At 28.1% G+C, this 22213-nt stretch overlaps 3 protein-coding genes and 1 pseudogene across 4 annotated transcripts; 2 read left to right on the top strand and 2 right to left on the bottom strand.

Annotated features, from left to right (window-relative positions):
• The first annotated feature begins 5561 nt into the window (after positions 1–5561).
• Positions 5562–9984, top strand: LOC111026935 (annotated as a pseudogene).
• A 2958-nt stretch (positions 9985–12942) lies between these two features.
• LOC111026924 (60S ribosomal protein L38) lies at positions 12943–14988 on the bottom strand. Its single transcript, XM_022305117.1, has 4 exons — positions 14850–14988; positions 13318–13378; positions 13124–13246; positions 12943–13061 (listed from the first exon to the last, which is right to left on the bottom strand). The coding sequence occupies exons 1-4, from the start codon at positions 14850–14852 to the stop codon at positions 13000–13002; spliced, it is 249 nt and encodes an 82-aa protein (XP_022160809.1). The 5' UTR covers positions 14853–14988; the 3' UTR covers positions 12943–12999.
• A 591-nt stretch (positions 14989–15579) lies between these two features.
• LOC111026921 (CCA tRNA nucleotidyltransferase 1, mitochondrial) lies at positions 15580–17101 on the top strand. The gene has a single exon (XM_022305111.1). The coding sequence runs from the start codon at positions 15666–15668 to the stop codon at positions 17040–17042; it is 1377 nt and encodes a 458-aa protein (XP_022160803.1). The 5' UTR covers positions 15580–15665; the 3' UTR covers positions 17043–17101.
• A 1383-nt stretch (positions 17102–18484) lies between these two features.
• LOC111026923 (soluble calcium-activated nucleotidase 1-like) lies at positions 18485–22039 on the bottom strand. 2 transcript variants are annotated; one of them, XM_022305115.1, is made up of 4 exons: positions 21720–22039; positions 21001–21640; positions 19430–19791; positions 18485–18778 (listed from the first exon to the last, which is right to left on the bottom strand). In XM_022305115.1, the coding sequence occupies exons 1-4, from the start codon at positions 21738–21740 to the stop codon at positions 18566–18568; spliced, it is 1236 nt and encodes a 411-aa protein (XP_022160807.1). In that variant the 5' UTR covers positions 21741–22039; the 3' UTR covers positions 18485–18565. The 2 variants fall into 2 exon arrangements, with proteins under 2 accessions (XP_022160807.1, XP_022160808.1); XM_022305116.1 differs by having other exon boundaries at positions 21001–21636.
• Positions 22040–22213: the final 174 nt, after the last annotated feature.

Genomic DNA, 22213 nt, shown 5'->3' with positions numbered 1-22213 from the left:
TCGGATTATTCAGCAATGGCCGTTATAAAGTTACTCAGAAGTTAGAAAGTTATACTTTGAAGTAATAAATCTTATATCTAAATCGATCATTATATCCACAACCTACACTGATTATCCTTTACAATTTAAAACATTGGCGTAATCGTGGCCAGTGGGGGCAACGAAGGGTACTTCTCCGCCTTAGATGCCAGATATTTTACCAAGAGGGCAAAAGTATCATTGTGCACCACCAACCTCTTAGCCCTAGGATAGTACTGGTAGTAGAATGTGTCACCGAACAAACTTAGAGACTTAGAGTCTGACAAAATATTTAAAAAATTCCAACACAAAATATGAATTTGCAGACCACGCATGTGGTATCTCTGTGACCCTATAAACTCTATAGTAGGTACCTATAGAGTATAGAGTATAGGCTTTAACGACAAAATATAAAGTAGCAAAAATACTCATCGGATTCTTACTATAGTTGATTTATGAATAATATTAGAGACAATATACCTATTATAAAATTTATAGAAGAGAATATAAACTATGCTTCACCGTAGTTTTTTTTTTTATGAATTATGTTAATTTAAAAAATAATATTTAGTTAAGTCGGTACCCAGGATAGGTACCTATCTATACTTATAACTCATTTTAAAATAAATACATGAAAAAAAAACTCTTAACATGATTATATTTTATTTTATCTTCAACTTCACTAATACCTACGATGGTATACCTCGTATGTAAATTTGCTATAGTATTAACTATAATGATAAATAATTTGTAAACTGTAGTACCGGATACCATACGTGGAGATGATTTGTTATGTTAAGCGTGTGTACTGTGCAACTGTGCAAGGCAGAGATAAATTAACGCTGTTAATGTACACTGTACATATAGGTACTTCTATAAAAGTTTATCATAAAATAAAAAATAATATTTCTAATAATTATTGTAAAACTGCGTGGGCAAAAATAAATTACATTATAATATTAAATTATTAAAAATATATATAATATGATAATTATATAGTATTAATTATATACAGGGCCGTCCTGACGATTTGCGATGCTCATGAGGGAGTAAAATTGAGGGGCCTAAGATGTCATTATCGTTAAGTGCATCTTTAATTAATTTCATCTTTAGAAATTGAATTTTAATAATTTGAAAATTATATTTTATATTTTAGTTGCTACCTACCTTAATTATAATTATTAATAACTATCCACTAACCTATATAGATAGATAACAGATAAGTTATACATTTCTTTTATGAAATTATGAAAGTTTGACTTTGCATATTTTTTAATATTTTGTTATTTTACAAAGCCTTTTTTATACAAATTTAAACAATTTATAGGTTAAGTTAGGTTAAACCTACCTAGTTTTAATTGCATATTCGCATACCTGTTTCAAACTTGTATAGTGTAATAAAGTCTCGAACCGGCCGAACAATAAGTCAATAAACATATATCTTTTGAAATATTTCTTGTATTATAACTAAAAAAGTTGACTTCATTTAAATATTAACTACGTAGTACAAATAATTTTAACTTTAAACACTATAACATCAGGTAATATAGTTTTAAATTAGACAAGGCTGAAATTTATCTTAATGTTACACCAACCAATTGGCCAATTTAAATTACAACTTTTATTGAAGTATTGTAGTGCAGTATAGGTACAAATTTAATTTTTACTCATTTTTTATATTTATAAACGTACATATGCAACTTTACTTGTTAAATTCATTTTTTTTACCATTTGAAAAGCTGAAGAGCACAATACGAATTTAACAAAAAGTATTGTACCCTTTTTTATTACAATGAGTATGAATTTTATTAGACAATATATAATATTGTATATAATATTATACAATGAAAGACATTCAAACTACAATGAAACTTTTAAAAAAAGGGAAAACCCAAGTGCAGTAGATAATTATCAAAACTTATTTTAGCATTATTTATATACCTACTACATTTTATTTATCATTAGATTAGACTCATAGTCATCACTGAATATTTTGAAATTTAAGCTTTTTTTATACCAAAAATCTTTTTGAATTTGAATTATACATTTAGGTATACCTTAACACAATAACACATATAGGTAATGTAATGGCGGTAGCTTATAATTTATAATTAATTCAAATTCAAAAACTCAAGAAGAACTTATTACCTATCTGGCTATCTATTATACAGTATGTTGTATGTGGTAAAACCACAGACCAAGATTAACAGGACTGGAAACAAACCTTTATCATTTGAGATTTGAATAATATCTGTTACGAAAAGTTAATGAGCGATTGTGGCACTGTCTATTATTTTTATATTACAAATTTAAGTAAGTTACTGGATACAGTTTATGAAGCTGATGAAAACAACAAATACAAAATATGTGTTTTGTGCTATTAAATAAATAAAATAATTTATTAAAACTGCTAAATATCTTATTATAACATAAAATATGATTTAAAATATATCATCTGGTAGGAATATAATTTTTTTCAAAAATTGGTCATAATTAATACTGCACTTTTTTCTTTCAATATATATGTATCAATAAACTAATTTATGTGTCAAATGTTTTAAACTAAACTATAAAGTACAAAATTAACAATGAATAAAAACAAAAAATATGTTTTTAAAACTATAATAGTATATAATGTAGTAATTATTTAGCAATTGTATGATATGTAATTAATTTACTTTATTTTTTTATTTTTTCACAAACATTTTTATTTTTGACGATTTTGACTAGCACAATACTGCCTCATTCACATTCTTAGATAAGTACAGGGCCGTAGACACGGGGGGGGGGGGTTAGGGGGTTCAACACTACTCTAAATAGGATGGTTTAAATGGATTGGTGCTCTTAAGCTACTATCGAAACATCGAAATAACGCCGGAAGAAGTACTGGACGAACTAGCAAAAAAAAAAAGAAAAATAGATCTGATATTATGACTTATAAGACACTAAAATAAAGATATAAAAATATAAATAATGTGTTATTTTTTCTTAATTTACTATAACATGTTATTATTATAATAACCCCCCCCCCATATAAAATTCCTGTCTACGGCACTGGATAAGTGCATAATAAAAACTTATCATTTTCATGAATTCCGAAGAATGAATATCAAAAGGGAATGTTATTGTATAATTCTCTAATAGATAATTTAGAACTAATTTAAATATTTCAATTTTTGTACATTGCATATTATAGTAAAGCCTTTTTCTAAAACTGAAACCAATTAATGGAAAACATGAAAATTAGGATGAATTAGTTTTCCATTTTACTTTACTAATGTTAAGGTTGCTTCTGGTATATTAAATGGTCCAGTAGAACCTTACAATTTTTCCTGACAAAAATTACATTTTGTAGATATAAATATTTTTCTACATATACATCCACAAACATAATAAATTATATAACTCATGTCTAGTAGATGCCTGGAAATAATTGTGGTCTTCAAATACAGATTCTGGTTCCCAGTTACCTTATTTTATCAATGTATCAAGTTTTGATTTGAAATTTAAAACTATACTAGGTACTTCTTGTACTACAAGACTTAGTAACAGCTGTATCATTACTGAATACTGTTATACGCTAAAAAAAAAAATACAGGATGAAGTATTTAAATTATAAATGCAGACAATTTAATTTTGATTTATTTTTAAGCCATTAATTACCAGTACATATCACTAAATATTTGTGTTAATACCGAGCTGTAAACAGTAACAATAATCCCAACTTTTGAGCTGATTTGAGTAATATCGTTTAAAATATTCCCCAAATGATTTATTGTCATCATAATTTAACAAATCCTGCACATGGCGTGAATATTATGAACTTGAAAATCTTCAACAGATGTTAATTGCAATAACACTCATAGTGTTTTATACACAATTGCTTTTTTTTCTGTGCCTCCACTTATCTTGTTCAATATAGCAATATATAATATACCTATGAATGTTAGCTCCTCAATGACATAAGAAACACTGCGAATAACACATAAGATATCCTTTACCAACTAAATAGAAATAATAGTACTTATTATTATACGTAGTTGTGTTATAGCCTATATGTAGTACTAGACACTAGCGGCTGCTCGTGGGGTCTTTTGAAGGTGGGGCATAAATGTTTCCTTCTTTTTCCACTATGACAGATTTGAACTTACCATTAATTCCTGTTGATTTTTTAAATAAAATAAAATACATTTTTTGATTCCTTTGATACCAAAACCTTATACGCTTATAAAGTATCTTGCACAACAAATAATTTAAAATTATGCTTTAAAAATAGATATTTAACATAATTATTATGCCATTATAATATGTAAATATGTAATACAATATAATTATAAGTTAAAACATAATATTATGCAGTAGTTATATTTTTGAATTCCAAATCGATCCGTCTGTCTTTTTTCTTCGTGAATACATTGATGATTTCTTCATTAAAATTTGGTATTTGATTTTCTTTTCAATTAATAACATCGCTAATGCTGTTAATCGCTCTTCTGCCATACTATTTCTGGAGATGTCATAGGTATTTTAAGTAATTACGTAGAATATTCGCCTCCAACACCCTCGCGGCTTCGCCTTAGGTACTCATAAGATTTTAAATCATTTAATTATAAAACATAGTATGTGTCCATAATGTTGCAATATAACTGAAACACTCAATATTTATGGGTAAAGAGTTGTTCGATTTAATGACAATATATTCTTACGAGTTACAATACGATGAATATCATTGTATAAAACCCATTAATATACAATTTAGTATTTTTACTAATTGAACTAACAGCTGAACTATTTTGAATTTCGGTTTTCAATCTCTCTCTTTATCTAATTTTCTCCGTTACTGTTTTTAAATATGATAAGTGTATTATTATGCGTTATAATATCATCACACTGGTGTGAATGTTCTAGTAGAATGGAATTATAGAATATAGAGTGACTAACAGTAATAATAAAATATTTTTTTTTCATTATGACGAGCTGGTGTGCCGTCAGCGTTTAGAGCAAGGGAACTCACACTGCATGGGTCCCTGGTACGCAACCGGCCGACTTAACCCACAGTGTAAACCATGGTCTGTTAATCGGGTCGGCACACTTTACCCGAGACGGATTAACGCGGTCACCTCGAAGTGTACGGTGAAATTGACCGATATCTAACAGGGTCCCATGCATAGTCGCCGCCGTTCCGATGTAAGGAGTTGTCATCGACTGCGTACGACCAGCTTCATCGGCATAATAATGCGGCAAATAATATTTGACTTACTAGTTACTACATACCTACTGGCTACTCGTTGCAGATAATAAAGAAATTATTGTCATTGTCTTTTAATTATTATTATTATTATTATTATCAATAGTAGTAGTATAGTCGTATAGAGATACTTTATAGTCTTACACGTATTATAGGTGCATGGACAATTAATAAATACCGATATATTTTAAACTCACTGCCTACTGGTAGGTTGCATTATTTAATGCCTAATTAAAGTAGTGTAGTAATAGGTATTTAATAATGGTAGGTTGTGACTTTTAGGGAACAATCCAAGATGCAACACAGATCAAAAGAACACAAAAACAGCGTTTCTTTTTCTTCTCGTCATGATTCATTAGTAGCGATGTGAGCTCGGTAAATATACTGGGTAATTTACGTAAATTTTTCTGAGATATTTTTTACCCGGTATAATTTATTTTACTATTCATAAAATCGAGTAACCCCTCATTCTTTATGTTTTTACTAGTGTTACAACATTTACAATAATATTATTATTGGATAATATTACTATCTAAGCCTTACATACATTTTTAATATTTTCTGGGTCATATGGACCCCTTTGGAGTATAAAATATAATCACGGACTCCCCCCTCCCCCCGCAAAAAAAATATTAATTTAATGATACTACTAAGGCTTAATACAATATTAAATTATTGTGATTATAATCAATTTTTATAAAAGTTGAAAACAAGTTTTAATGTGACATTTGCTGTTTTTTTATTGCAATATTGCCTTGAAATTTGGGACAGTATTGGACAAAGCAATTCGCATATCGTCCTTAATGTCCAATCGATTTCTTGCTTTAGTTTTAATTGTGACCATTGTAGAAAATCCAGATTCACAGAACTATATAGTAGCGAATATGATCAAATTCGATTACATTTTTTGTTAGAAAACCGGGGCGTGCCATTTCTCTTGATTTCAAATCAATTAATTCATATTAACAAGGTCTGAATCATAAACTTTTCATTTAAATCTACTAGAAAAGAACTGCACGTAACCATATTTCTGCTTTCGAATATATAAAATCTAAATAATTGCCAAATACATTTTCAAGCACATCAAGATTTGCAAAAATTTGCGTTTTAATGGAACTGGATAAAGCAATATTAATTTTTGAAAGCTCGTGTTGGAAGTCTGCTAAATTTTCAGATTGAAGTCTTCAACTCTATTCACTCTATTCTCCACATATTTCACACACCCACTGCCGAAGACCACACTCCGAGTCACTTCAACCTGTTGGCGGTGGTTTCGGACGTTTCGGTAGATCATAATGTATCATCATTCTGCATTCATCACTATATTATGTATGTATTTATTGAAAAAATATTAAAAACTTGATATACTCACTAAACTTGTTAAGATTCTTGCTTGAATTTTAACCGAGTACCTATTAGATGTTTTATTCAAAGTGACAAGACGTTATCATTATTACATTTAAAGGTATGCCAATAGGTTCTTATACATTTAATCACCTTTTCCTATTTACTATTATTTTCCTACGAAGAGTAGAAAACCGATTAACGCCTCTCACAAATAGTTGTAAACGAATCGTGTCGAAATATTATATTGTTGCTTTTACAATCGTACGTTGAAAGTTCCATTTTAACTTATATATATTAACAATTAACAAACATCACAATATAATATGTGTATGAATATTTGATATACCTACCTATTATGTTATAATATATTCATTAAACAGCTCCGCCGTTCTAGTCGTTAGCGTTCGATGTCACTTTATCTATATTTATGTCGTTTGCTGATAAAAAATAGGTACGCATCAAAATTGATCATAAATTGATAAATGCGACTATTTTTTATAGTACCTACAGTTCACGGGACTGCGGGAGTATTATTTCAACATAATATTATATGATAAATATTAGTTAAATAACATTCGGCAACAGTGGCCATTTGGATAGATTTGCATATTATGTACAATGTAGCCATGTAGGTATATAATTTGTATAAATATTGATTAGGTAAGTATAAAATGGATAAACGGTTGACATTATGAAGACAATATTTAGGTATTACAAACGAATAACATAATATATATATAGATAAATAGGGTATATAGTATATATTTGTATGCTATATGTCGCATTGTCACTGATACATCGTATACGGCTGTAGTGCTGTACACCAGGTTCAATTCAAAGGTTCACACCGTTATATCAACAGTAATCAACATAGTTTTAGAAACCAACAACGTCTTCTAATTGCAAAAAATATTTAAATTGCCACCATGTGGATTTTGTATAGTGATGATGAGTACTTTAGGCTTACCCAACGTCCAATGCTAGCTAGGCGCTAGGCGCTAGGTATAGTATATAGATACGCGAGTATAAATCTATACACAGATTATAATCACGAAATTATTGTTTTTAATAATTACTACAATAATGAACCAAATACCAATTGCAATAATAATACGCCTACTTTATAGTAAACGATCATAGTAAAATGTAAAACCAATAACCTTTGTTGTAGATGATTTTTAAACATCAATAGGCAATAAATTACAGTACCACATCGGTACCCAATGATCGACATTCGACATGGTAGATAATAATATGACGTAATTCTGTCGGTTGGATAGATATAATATTATTGTGTGTCGTAGACAGTAGAGCTGCAGCACTGGTGCAATGTCCAAAATATCTCTAATTATTAAATTGTTTATGCACGTATTACGTATACTGTCATCGATGGAAAACGCATCTATAGGCTACACCCTACACCTAATGATTATATTATTTGTTCTATCTAACCAGTGGCGCTGAACCACTAAGTCCATGTGTTGCCGCTGCAGCAAGATGCAATACATGTTTTGGTTGGGTGGTGGTACTTATAGGCTTATTTTTATTTTCATATTAACTGATCAACTTTATTGATTATTGTTAAGACAGCAAATGTCAAATCTAATTTGGTTATACTGCTTTAAAGACATTGGATGTTTTGACACAAGTAACATAATCAAGTAATAATGACATCGGTTCATTAATCTCAAATTCGTCCAAATGTGACATCGGCCTTGCACCAAGCCACAGAATTATATCATTAGTTATTAAATGTGACAACTAATTATGCAATAACACTTTTAAAACGGCATATTTCAATTCATTTTTATACCAGAGTATAAGATATTAGATCAATATTTTTACTTATTAAGCTTAATCTACATATTTTTAAACTTTTATTTTACATAAATGCGATGTAATCACAGTTAACTATGTTAAGTACAGTTAACTCACCTATTATTATTACTCAACCAATTCACAAAGATATTAATGTTGTAACGAAAATGTTTTATTATAGCTACACAAACAGTAAGTCAGTAAATCCATATGACGAAGAAGATAAATTAAGAGATAATATCAGATGTCCTATATCAGACTTTTATGCCTAAAACCTTTCAGACGAAACACATGAACACTATATTCCTGTGCAAACTGAAAGTTTTGAATCAGAGTATTCTAATTTTATGTCTAGAAAAAATGTTAATTCTATACTTCAATAAGATGACAATAAAACCAAAAGGAAACAAAAATATTTAGTTGGATTTAAAGAAAACATAATTGGTCATCATTAAGGCTGTGAATTGAATGCACTAAGAACCTTAGAAAATGTCAAAAAAATTCAGTAAAATATGCACTTAAAATGCCAAAAATTATAGTATAAAATTCATTTAAAATGGTTTTTAATTTAATTTTTATATTTATAATAATATATTAGGTCCAGGATATTATACATTAGTACATGACATGCATAAAAAAAGTGTTTATTAAATAAAAAAAAAAATAATAATAAAAACGTTGATTGAATTTGAATTTTCTATACTTAATGCTATTCACCTGGAACATTTTTAAAAAATGTTGGAAATAAATAGCTTACAAATAACTTATGTAGTAATCTAGCAATTGCCTTATTTTATCGACGTATGTATAGCCTGTGTACAAAAACAAATTTTAAAACATTTTTTCCGTTAATTGACGGAATTTGATTAAAAGTACTGGAAAATGAACTAAAAGAGGAAAATATGACCTAAAAATGCATAAAAATTACCTAAACAATTAAAAATGTCAAAAATGCAAAAACAAAGTTGCATAAATGAATTCGTAGTTACATAATTCAAATTATGTACTTACAAAACTACGTTTCACAATCACCAAAAAAAATGCACTTTCCTACGAATTCACAGCCCTAGTCATCATCAACCTAAGTACAATTAATCCCAAAATATTTTTTTAATAATTTCTGTAATACATTTTTATTTCTAATAGATGTCTGAAAGATCGTAAATCACTTAAAGAAAAAAATGAGAAAGAAATACAAAAGAAATTGACAATTATTCGTGAATTGAGTCTTGATGATCCAGCATGTTCTCCAGATCATGTATTATTACCAGAACCTGAGCGTCTGGAGCATGTAGCTAAAATAAAAAAGGTAGCAATTGATCATTTTAGATGATCCATTCTTAACATAATTATTTACTATCCATTTTATTGATATAGATTATGACCGATTGATATTGCAATTGATTAAGTTGCCCGTCTGTTCACATTTATATAAGATGAAAGAGAAACGTAAAAACATTGAAAAAGAATTGGATTAAGTAGAACTAGGTATTAAACTATTTTCTAAAGAGAAATTATACACTAAAATCAATCAGAAAATGGCTGTTAATTAATTAATTTGTTTTTAATTACTATCTGTTGATTTATTTTTATTTGACAATATTTTACAATTATTAGATTAGAATAAGAATTTTGAATTAAGTTTGAATTCACTCTCATAATTAAGCTAACAACAAAATTGGAACTCCTGGATGTTTATATTTATAATATGTAATGGATACATTACATGCGGGTATGACGTCTTCTTTATAAATTGTATAATTGATTAAAGTTTTCACCAGTATTTGAAAAGAATTCATTCAGAACATTTTTTCAAATATAATATAACACGAACAAATAAATTATTTAAAAAAAATTATTAGGTAGGTACCTACATTAGTACTTTAGTTAAGTATTTTAGCTGTTTTCTACAAATGTTGATAATATTTTTCAAACATTTTAGTAAAAATTTGAATACTGTATTTCGCTGGAAAAATATTGTGGGCCACCATTGGTTGTCATAGACCATGGTTGCTTATAAATTGTAATAACATTAATTATTTTTCCATGTTGTATGTGTATTTATTTTTTACAGTGCTTAAGTACAGTTTATTCATTTCTGGATTTTTAAGGTCGGTAAAAATGCAGTGGCGTAGCCAGTGGGAGGGGTGTTGTACCCCCCCCCCCCCCCCAGTGGTTTTTATTCAATAATGTTTTTAACTATTCAATTTCCTGAATGCACGGCTTTGTCGATAGTTGACCGTGGTAGACAACCCCGAACCAATTATAGAACAATAAATTACTCATATTGTGTTGTTCCTCTGCGGCTGATAAAGTGATAACCATAACAATGTTTACACGTTTGGAGCGCTCTTATTTGAAACATGGTACGTACATAGGCATAGGCCTATAACCTACCTAACCTTGCACTGGAACTATCCAAAAAGTTGGTGTTTTTTAAATACCCCGAAAAAAAATATATTATTGATTTAGATAAAATATCACGCGTATGTTCTTCATCAACCCATAACCGTTAAAAACTCTTATGTCCAACAAGATGAGTTGACCCATGGCTAAATAATTATTTTCCTCGAGTTATTTGATGCTAGTTGATAGTTTATCAGAAGTTTGTACTTGGCTTGATAAGGATGCTTCATCAGGAGCATACCAATTGATGTGTGCTATAAGACAACCAGAATTTATAAGATTTTAAGTTTACCATTAAGTAAGATTCTTCTGCAGACAAAGAATATTGATTTAGTTGAATCTATTTAAACCGCTGACGACGTAGTAAATATAGTTAAACAACTAAGACTAAATGATAAAAATAAATTTAAAATTATATTTAATAATGTGAAATCTAAATGTGATGACTTAAACATAGAAATAACTATTCCTAGTAGGTACCGCTAATTATTAAAAAAACAGATGCAGTGGTCAGGTTGATTTGCTGAGGATTATTACAGAAAGTCTTTACTCATTCCATTAATAGATCATTTTTTAAATCAATTAAATGTCTAAATGATCGATTTTTATCTCATAGATCTATAATTGAAAATTTTAACTTTATTTTACCATCATCCAGTATACATAATGAAGAAAAAATAGATAGATAGTTAAAATGTATCTAGGCGATTTAGATTGCAGTGTGTTAGTAGTTGTGAGTGAAATTAAAATTTGGCAACAACAATTTACAGGAACTAAAGATTTACCAAAAATGTTATCGACGGTCATCATAAATGTAACATTTCAATTTTCTCTTCAACAGATTTTAGCAACTCTCCTAGTGACAACAGCTAGCAGTGAACGATCTTTTTCAACATTTAAAACACCATGTGTGAAAATAGGTTGAATGGTTTGGCAATGATGAATATGCAGTGATACAATGATAGATCCTGATGATGTTCTAAATAAATTAACGACTAAAAGACTACGTTGACGTAAATTGTAATTAAAAGGTTTTTTTACTTTAAATGCTTTAAATAAAGTACAATAAAATTTTAAATAATGTTTTCTGCATACCTACTTAATGTATGTACCCCCCCCCCCCACAATTGAAAAATCCTGGCTACGCCACTGTAAAAATGTGGTATGAAATACAATAAATTTGGGAACTTTACAGTCCAAGACTGTTAGCATATAATCTGAGCTCGAAATAATTTTGTGGTCTTTACGAGTTGATGACTATCAGATTACAATTACATACTTTATATTAAGTAGTAAGTACTTCAGAAAATCGTCTTCAGTAGATATTTAATTCAACGCATTTCTAAACAAAAATCATGAAAGGAAAGAACCCAAACATTGGTAACAATTTCTATTTTAGAAAACTTAAATTCAGGAAAATTACGAAATTTAATAACACATACACAGTACAATCAGATCATTAGTTCTCAAAATACTTTTGGTAACCTGATAGCTGATTTATTTGCCATTAGAGTACAAATAATTATATAATGTTCTAGTTTTTGTCACTGAAAATCCTATTAGGCATAATCATATACATTCATACCATTGAGTATTAACATGTTAGAGAAGAGAGTAAATGTTATGTAGGGTGTAATACCCGATACAACAGAGAGCTAATTTAAAGTGCGAGTGCTCCAGTTTTCTAATATTGGATTTCATTGATTATAAATTTATAAATACTATACCATATAATTTGCTTGTTAGTTTTTTTGGTGTTGCCAAATTTGACTTAACAAACCTTAATACTAAACTAAAATGATAAATGTTGTTCTAGATCATGTACAGTATATTATCACTTGTGCTAACATTAACTAAAAACTTAGTACTGTCATCACAATACATCTACAATTAGAATTTAAAACAAATTTTTACTATTTACCCTTTATTTTCAAGTGAAATAACTTAACAAAAATTCCCGGTAGATCACTCCCCTAAATCAACGTATTGGTATGCTAATATCCCTCATGAATATTTAGAACTCATTCCCAATGTGTATCACATATTTATCCTTGTTCTACTTTCAGTTGATTAATTAAAGGAACATAAGAAAAAATAATATACAGTTTACATGTAATAAAGTTAATTATATTTTATATAAACGTTAATCCACAGCAACCTTATCATTTTTTTTCTTTATCGTCAGTGTTCATTTTTTTACATTTGATCTCCTTCACTTGAAGACCTACAATGAACAATTATATAAATTTTATTATTAATTAAAAATATTTAACTTAAAAAGCTTACCAGGTGGCAATGATTGTTTAAGTTTCTCTGCTTTTTCCTTGTCTGTGATTACTAAGGTGTAAAGGAATCGAGAACAACGAACCTTGAATTTAACATTTTCAATGTTCTTCTTAATCTTGACAGCTATAAAAATAATATTACAATAAAATATATTTAAAAATAAAACTATATTATTTAGAGAAAACAATTATTACATTTGGCATCCTTCCTTCTGGCTTTCAGAAGAAAATCTTTGATTTCCTTAATTTCTTGCGGCTGAAAAGTGATATATAATGAATTATTAATAAAATATTACGAAAATAAATAAATTGTGAATTTTTATGACAATACAATAAGGACCAAGTTTCACTCAAACTGTTAAGTTTCGTTCCTCGAGGATAAAGTGGAATTTAACTTTTAAGTTTTACTCAATATCATTCAAGCATAGGTTCAAGCCATTGGTTTTTAATTTAATATCAGAACAAACCATTATCCACTATCTTTCATTGAGTCAAATAAAGCAAGGCAAGTGCTTTCCCACTTATTCAATTACAAAACAAAATAGTAAATTTACTGAAGTTAATACTCTGTCTAGGATGAAACATATAAATTGTTGTGTAATGGGTATGACTCAAAATTGTTCGATATTATTTATACAAATTCAAGACTTCATAGTAGGTACCTAATGATCAAGTGTTATTTGACGAACTAAAAAATATTTAATTCAGAATTAAGTCCCTTAATATCCATTCACAAAAATTGTCAGTACACAAGAGTCATCACTAAATTATTCTCAATATTACAGATTTAAGCAATTATTAATTTTTCAGAATTACGTCCCTTAATATACAATCACTAAAATTGTCAGTACGTAGATTCATCACTAAATTATTCTCAATATTATATAAATAAACAATCATTAATTTTTCAGAATTACGTCCCTTAATATACAATCACTAAAATTATCAGTACGTAAGATTCATCACTAAGTTATTCTCAATATTACATAAATAAACAATTATTAATTCTTCAGAATTACGTCCCTTAATATACAATCACTAAAATTATCAGTACGTAAGATTCATCACTAAATTAATTTCATTACTACATATTAAAATAATTATTAAATCTTCAGAATTACGTCCCTTAATATACAATCACTTAAATGATCAGTGTGTAAGGTTCATCATGAGACAAAATAATGTAAATTAAGTAAGCATATTGAAAGTATTCGTCAATGTTGTGTTAGATTCAATAGTTTTATCATGTAATCCAATATACACATAGGTATGCAATAAGATTAAAATTATGAAATGTCTGCTAAAGATTATTTGTTTTCAATATTTTTTGGTTGTGTGCAAAATTATTTTAAGTATTGATTTTAAATGTGAAAAATATAGAAACAATCAAAAAATATTAGAGATACTACAGAACCATTTTTCATCCAACCACTTACATACTTAAGTTATTAGGTAATAAAAAAAATATTTTAATGTCGCGTAGAAGGGAAAAATAAGTACTTGATCAGATATTGTAAATAAGATGCATACTAAATGATCAAGACGATATAATAACATGCAACGAAAATATTATTGAAATGTCAACTAGAAACGGCGTTGAGAGCCAAAAACCATGTGGCAAGATAGAGCAATGGAGGTTAGGCTGCGAGAGTATCGCATAGAATTTTACACTAGCATAAAACTTAACATTTGAATTTTTTTTATGTATTTCATTAAATAACGCTTACCATATTCTGTTTGGTAGTCACTAGTTGACGAAGAAAAAAGTTGATGAAGTTTGTTTGGCGACAAAACTTCTAAAATGTTCTACGGATTAAGAAAACACATCAACCCAACAAGAGACGGAAGAAAAACAATATGCAACGCGGACTACAGTGATATCAAAACAATCGGAAAAAGAGATAACTTATCGATGTTTAAATAAGTTGTTTAAATATTTGATTTCATAACTATAACCAGCTCTAAATATTATTTTATGGGTTCAAATATATTTAAATAGTATTAGTTTAATTTTAAGTCTAATAAAAAGTGGTTATTGACTTTTCCTCAATTAAATAGCTCATTATAACCTTTATAAAATCGATTAATTTCGATTAAAATGTAATAGTATAACCTCTAAAACCTGACCAGTGTTGACAGTTTTGAAGAACTCAAATTAAAATACCTAAATTATCTAGATATTTAAGAAGAAAAATTTGATACGGGCTGGTACGTATCGCTGGTAAATCGCACATGAATTGTTTTATTGAACCGGTACGTATCGATAGACTCCACTAAGAGGAATTTATTCATTGAAAATATTGTGTAATGTATACTTATTGATAATGTTAATAACAAATAACTATATTTACAATATGTGTGCTCATGTCTTCTCGTGTACGATAGGCGATAGGTCGCAAAAATAGAAAAAAAATTCAAATGATGGATAAACATTTGGTAGATTTTGACTGGAAATTAAAGGTAAATTTCTGAGTTATAGATGTTTATTTTAGTAATTTAATATTTATGATGGACGTTTTTCTTTTTATGCGTCGTTATTTATTATGAAGTATTTGTGTAAACTGTTTTCACTACGTCCATACCGACCATATCCTTTTCGTTTTCTGAGTTTTGAAAATCCAGTCGTTAGTTACAATCTTAAACCACGACTAACACCAGCAATCATGAAACTTGAAAGCTCACAATACGGTTTTATATTTTCTCCTCAACTTACCACGGTATTACAAGTTTTTGACAAGTACAAGCATGAAATTAGACTTTGTGGAGGTGCAGTACGTGATATTCTGTTGGGCAAGACTCCTACTGATCTGGATTTTGCCACTACAGCTACTCCCGACGAAATGGTTGAAATGATGGACAATGAAAACATTAGAATTGTTAATAAAGGTGGTTTAAAACATGGAACAGTAACTACCCATGTTGATGGTGTTAATTTTGAACTTACTACACTGAGAATTGATGTTGTGACTGATGGCAGACATGCTGAGGTTGAATATACTAAGGATTGGTTACTAGATGCAGGACGAAGAGATTTAACAGTAAATTCCATGTTCTTAGGAATGGATGGCACCATATATGATTATTTTGATGGATATGAAGATTTGAAGAAGCGTAAAATAAGATTTGTTGGTGATGCCAAATTGCGCATCACTGAGGATTATTTAAGAATTTTACGTTATTTCAGATTTTATGGTCGTTTGGCTACCGCACCCAACCTTCATGACGAATATATTCTTGAAGCAATACGAGAAAAAGGCAGTGGACTTAAAAATATATCTGGTGAACGGATTTGGTCAGAACTTCAAAAAATTTTAGAAGGAAACTATGGACCTGATATTATGAAGACTCTTTTGAATTTAGGCCTTAGTCCATATATTGGTCTTCCAGATCAACCTAACATAGACGAGTTTGATAAAGTTATTAATCGAAGCAAAGGCTTAAAATTACAACCAATTACTATGTTAATACCATTCTTAAAAGATGTACAAGATATGATTGAATTAAACAATCGATTAAAGTTTCGGGTGTTTGACAGGGACTTGGGATTATTCTTAATAGAAAGTAGAGACGAAAAATGGACACCAGATACCATCAAAAGAAATAAAATAAAAATTATTCAAAATCCTCCCAAACAGAGTGTTATGAAAGTGTATATTGAACAGTTATTGATGTATAACAACGAGAGAACAATTCTCGAAGAATTTCAAAAATGGACACCATTAAAGTTTCCTATTACAGGAAATATGATTAAAAGTCATGGGGTGAAAGATGGGAAGAAAATCGGAATAATTTTGAGGAAACTTATTGAATACTGGGCAGATGATGATTTCCAAACGGATATCGAAGAGCTACTAAATTTGATACCTAAAGCTGAAGATGAAGTAAGCTGCAATCTTAAAAAATCTCAGAAAATTATATAAACAAAACATGTACCTATTGTAAATTATTGTTTTTAAGTTTTTTTTTATAAAAATGGTAAATTGTTTGAATATTTATTTAAAAAATATGTTATTGTTCAGAAAGAAGACTTATTTTTAATATAACTATAGCATTACATATTATAAGAAATTAATATTTTCTCAATTAGAATACAATTGTTTAATTGTTAACAGAAAAAAAATTCAATGTAAAATGTAAAACTCCACAAATCAAAATTAAATAATATGTCTGAATTGTTTATAATTCTAAATTAAAACCAAAACATTTTTGTTAATCATTTCAGAATTTTTTTAAACATTTGTTATTAAAAACAGCACAGATTAATCTACTTGAAAATCAAATCTACATTTGATACTTAAAAATGTATCAATCAATCATTAATGGAATATCCAAAACTTAAATTATATTTTTATTTTTCAATATTATTCCGTAATTACAAATTGTATCGATAATATTTTTGTCAAAGTTAGCAGTTTAGCATTCTTCTTTTTTGTGGTCTAGATCTATTCTCATTAGATGGTTTGCCATACTTTAGTTAAAATAAAACAATTTCTCAAATTTGTTGGATAGAATTTCAGATATAGCTGTCCAAATATATAAACAATAGAGCCTCATTAATCCAAAAAGCTGCTTAATAATACATATTATTAGTATTATTAGAAAAATAATTCAAATAAATACTTCATAATGATATTTATTACTTTGTGCCGCAGATCAAAATAAGCATGACATCAAATTCCACAGAAAATTAAATAACTAGTATTTGTTAAATTTAGAATACACATTTTTACTGAACATTGTTTAAATATTTGCCTTGGCTTTTATAGCCCCAATTAGTCCAGTTTAATGAGGTTCTGCTATATATAGATAATACAAACAAATACTTATATATAAATACTGCTTTATGATGCCTGGGTTACAGCAGTCAAACTCTCATGCACCTCTACATTTTTAGGTTAAATTGTGCTTATGATTATGTTGATATTCAGAATAATCCCTTGATGCTATTCAATCAAAATTATTGAAGAAACATACTTACATATTGTTAAAGTATATTTGTGTATACTTTTACATTGCTGTATTTTAATTTAAAATAATTTATTACCATATAAAAGAATTTGTATAAATTGTCTTCTGTGAATAAAATACATTTTGTTACCTATGTACTATGTCAACTGTAGTTGAATCATAGGTATTTAAAATATTTATTGTATTACCTATGATTTTTTTTTTTTACATTTTTTAGTATGTAATGGGCAGCAGCTCATTAAGCACATTGGAAGAACCGTTACTCCAAGTTATATTGCATTTAAAGGATGGCCCTAGGTCAAGTAACATGGAAAATCCAAAAGTATCAGAAAATGTGTTTTTGGAATTTTCTCAAGAAGAACTCTCATTATTTATAGAAAAACTCAAACAGTCCTTATAGGTAACATTGTAAAATACATGTTAACATTATAAATACATTATTTATATAATTAAAATCACAACAATTTGATATGGGTCATATAAATTCTATTCCTTCATATTTAAGATCAGCTACTTTGATTTCTGGTAGCATAATCGTTCCATCAATATTAAATGCTGTAATATAAGTAGCAGTTTTTGAACCAACTTCTTCAGATTTAAGTGCAACGATAATTCTATCATTTGTACCAGGTAGAAATTTAAAACTAGAATATCCATGAGTAGGTACTATCTTGCCAATATGTACTACCTATTAAAATATCAAATGATGTAAAAATTAAAATATTTAAATTTAATATTGTCGATGTATACTGTGTCTACAAGAACACTATAACTACCAAGTAATTGTGTATCCTTATGGCTTATGCTTATTTTTGAATTTAATTGGAACAAATAACAATACTTCTCAGATAGAAATTAATCTATATTACAACTGTAATAATATGTGTATTTCTGTCTTTTATGTCTCATTCTGTGCATGAGAAAACAACTTTTTTTTTTAAATGAGAACTTTGATGATTTTTATTCAACTTGTATTCTTAATCCAAAAATTTTAAATTTGATTTTAGACAATTTTGGCTAGTTTTTTAAAACAAGCTTATTACTATAATAATTAATAAGTTATTAAATTAAATAAAGTCAGATTAATGAATATTGATTGTTTCATGGTGTTTAGAACTTAAAAGTAGAAAAAAATGATAAAAAATGATAGTTAAAAGTTTATAGTTCATTAGTCCAGTTGGTCAGTAGATAAGTAGAGAAATATTATAATTAAGGTGGCAACTGACATAAAATAAAATTTTAAAATTTTAGAAAACTGTAGACAATTTCCACCAGACTCCCTCACGTTATAATACCGAGTTATAGTGTTCCCTGTTTTGGTGGACTGGCAGTATATTACCTTAATATCGTTAAAATTATTATTAGCTGATATCAACATATTTGTAGCCATGTATTCATCGTCATTGTCATTATACTGTTTTGATGAACTCCTCCGTGGTAAAAAGAACCATCGTTTATGTATTTGACTCCATGCGCAAGATTCATGTATCATATATCCAGGGTAATTTATGTTGGCTGCTTTCCGAATCGCAATATAGTTGTCTGTCCAGTTAACATGAGTTACATAGCCAAATGTATTTATAATTTTTATCCACATAGGATTATTATTAACAAATTCTCCCGTAGATGAAGTCCATTCTTTGCCCATACTTCCAACATATAAATCAGAATTATATATAGTTGCCCATTCGCTTTTAAATCCTGAAAATAATTTTAGCAATAATTGTAGAATTCTCACCCAAAATTATTAATTAATTGTTTATTACTGTAGCAAGCAATGTATTATGTATAATAATAAATAATAATTTACTTTTATCGATCTATATATACTTTGTTCAAAATAAGATCTTGACCAGTTTTCGTCAGGTGGCGGTGTCAGGCACGTTGTAAGACACTTCCCCTACCAAGTTGACCCAAGGGACCAGTACTTTAGTACAAAGCCATGACAAGTGTACAACTCGGCTGCCAGGTAATCTTATTTTGAACTGAGTATAGATATGTGTAATTTACATTCAATTTGTGAAATAAAAATAAAAACTGTATAGGTTAGGTATACTAATCATTAATCAATAATTTAATAATCAACTTAATAAGATATAATAAGTTTGAACAGATCACAAAAATGTTATAAATTTATTATTATACATTAAATTATTCCAATAAAATTAGTAAAAAGCTATTGCCTATTTTCTATTTATTTTGGTTAGGTTCTGTTAAATGTTCAACCTGTGATTATTTTTTTGAGATGTAATTATGTACAAAGTGTATTTATATATATTATATGGTTATTCTATGAACATGGTATGCCAATTGTTTAAATTCTTAGATTATAAGTGATTACTAGGGAACGGATTTATATACAAATTCATATTTTTATTAGAACAAGATATTTAAGATTTGATAAGAAATGTTCACAATTTATATTATTCTTATTATAATTATTATAATGACTCCAATTTTATTTTAAATAATTTTACACATTTTGGTATGACTACATATTTCACTAATTTGTATACATTTTTTAACATATTTTATCATTTCATCATTCATAAGTATTTTTTTCATAAATGCATTGTACTCATACAAAAATTAATTTTTTTTAAAATTATAAATTATATATTTATGAATTTTTATTACATATAAATCCACTCCCTAGTGATTTCCTATCTAAAATTAAGCAACTAGAACTGTGATTGCTTAACATGTCACATACATATTATTATTTTATTTAATATATCACATATTTATTATTTCAATTATTACAAATATAGAATAGAAAATCTAACAAGCCATACAATATACGGATAAAAATAAACAAAAGCAGTAATTAATAAAATATATCAAATGAATTTATATAAAATCACAGAACCAAAATTGTTAATTTAATTTATTTTGGGGTAAAACTTTTACCTTTAAAATCAGTTCCATTTCCATCCATAAGTATTATCCAAGGTAAAACAGTATCATCTTCACTAATATTATAAATGATACCTGTCCGATCATCAAACGAATATATTTTGCCATTAAATGTAACCAATTCTGAAAGTTCCATTCCTCGACCTCCCATGGATAAAGATGATTTTAATATTTTAGGCTCTTCAAGATCCCATACAAGTTCTATTGAGTTATTAGTTGTATACCACGTAAGGAATCCTTTTTTATAATAGCTGTACCACGTATTTTTTTCAGTCTGGCTTTTAGATGCTTTATCTAAATCACTAATAATAGCTATACGAAATTTCATACCCACATTGTCAATAGAAACTGGTTGAGACAATGGATACTTTGATTTAGTTGATCTGTACACAAATTTTTCATGTGGATGATTAAGGCCATAACTGACAAGTGTTGGTGCTGTATATGACATATTATACAGTACTATTAAGAAGAGAATACCGATTAATGAGACGAAAATAACAAAATGTGTTTGAAAACGTATAGTAGAATTCGAAATGCGGTATGCATGAGAAGAACTTAAGCTTTGACGGAGCTCTTTCAACATGGTTGAGCTGTGATCTGAATTTTTTACATTATATATATTAAGAGCTATCTGAAAAAAAAATAGTTACAAGATTTTCAATGTCTTTTAGTATAATATAATGGTTGATGACTATAATATAAATACTTACATAGTTATGGTCTTTACTCATAATTAGCTATAACCATGTAGTGTAAACATTTGACATTGGTTAAAATTAATTACAGGTGTCATGATGCAAACGGATTCAGATTAACTGAAAACTAAATATTCAACGCCATAACTGAATAAATTACAAAGATTGACTAGAATAAAAAAAATATATGATGATAAAAGTAGCTGTAGCAACTGAGCTAACTAGTTTTACCTAAATTTTAAATACTAAATAGTAAAATAATTTTATTTATATTATTTACATTTACAATTCGTGGCTATCGTCTTTAGACCACGGAGTACATTGATAAGAATTCTAAATACATGATAAGCATGATAAATATTTTATCACATAAGCATAATAATAAATATACATATAATCTAAAAACGTGTCGATGTTGATTGGCAGTGTGGCCAAATGAAATGTCAATGATCCACTTGACAAACATTTTATCTTGCAATTTTTGTTATCAGTAATGTCATCCTTAATAT

This window comes from Myzus persicae, unplaced genomic scaffold (genome assembly GCF_001856785.1).
Source record: "Myzus persicae strain clone G006 unplaced genomic scaffold, MPER_G0061.0, whole genome shotgun sequence".
Taxonomy (NCBI): Eukaryota; Metazoa; Arthropoda; class Insecta; order Hemiptera; family Aphididae; genus Myzus; species Myzus persicae.
Note: the sequence above shows the minus strand (reverse complement) of the source record. Positions and strands in the feature narration are given on the sequence as shown.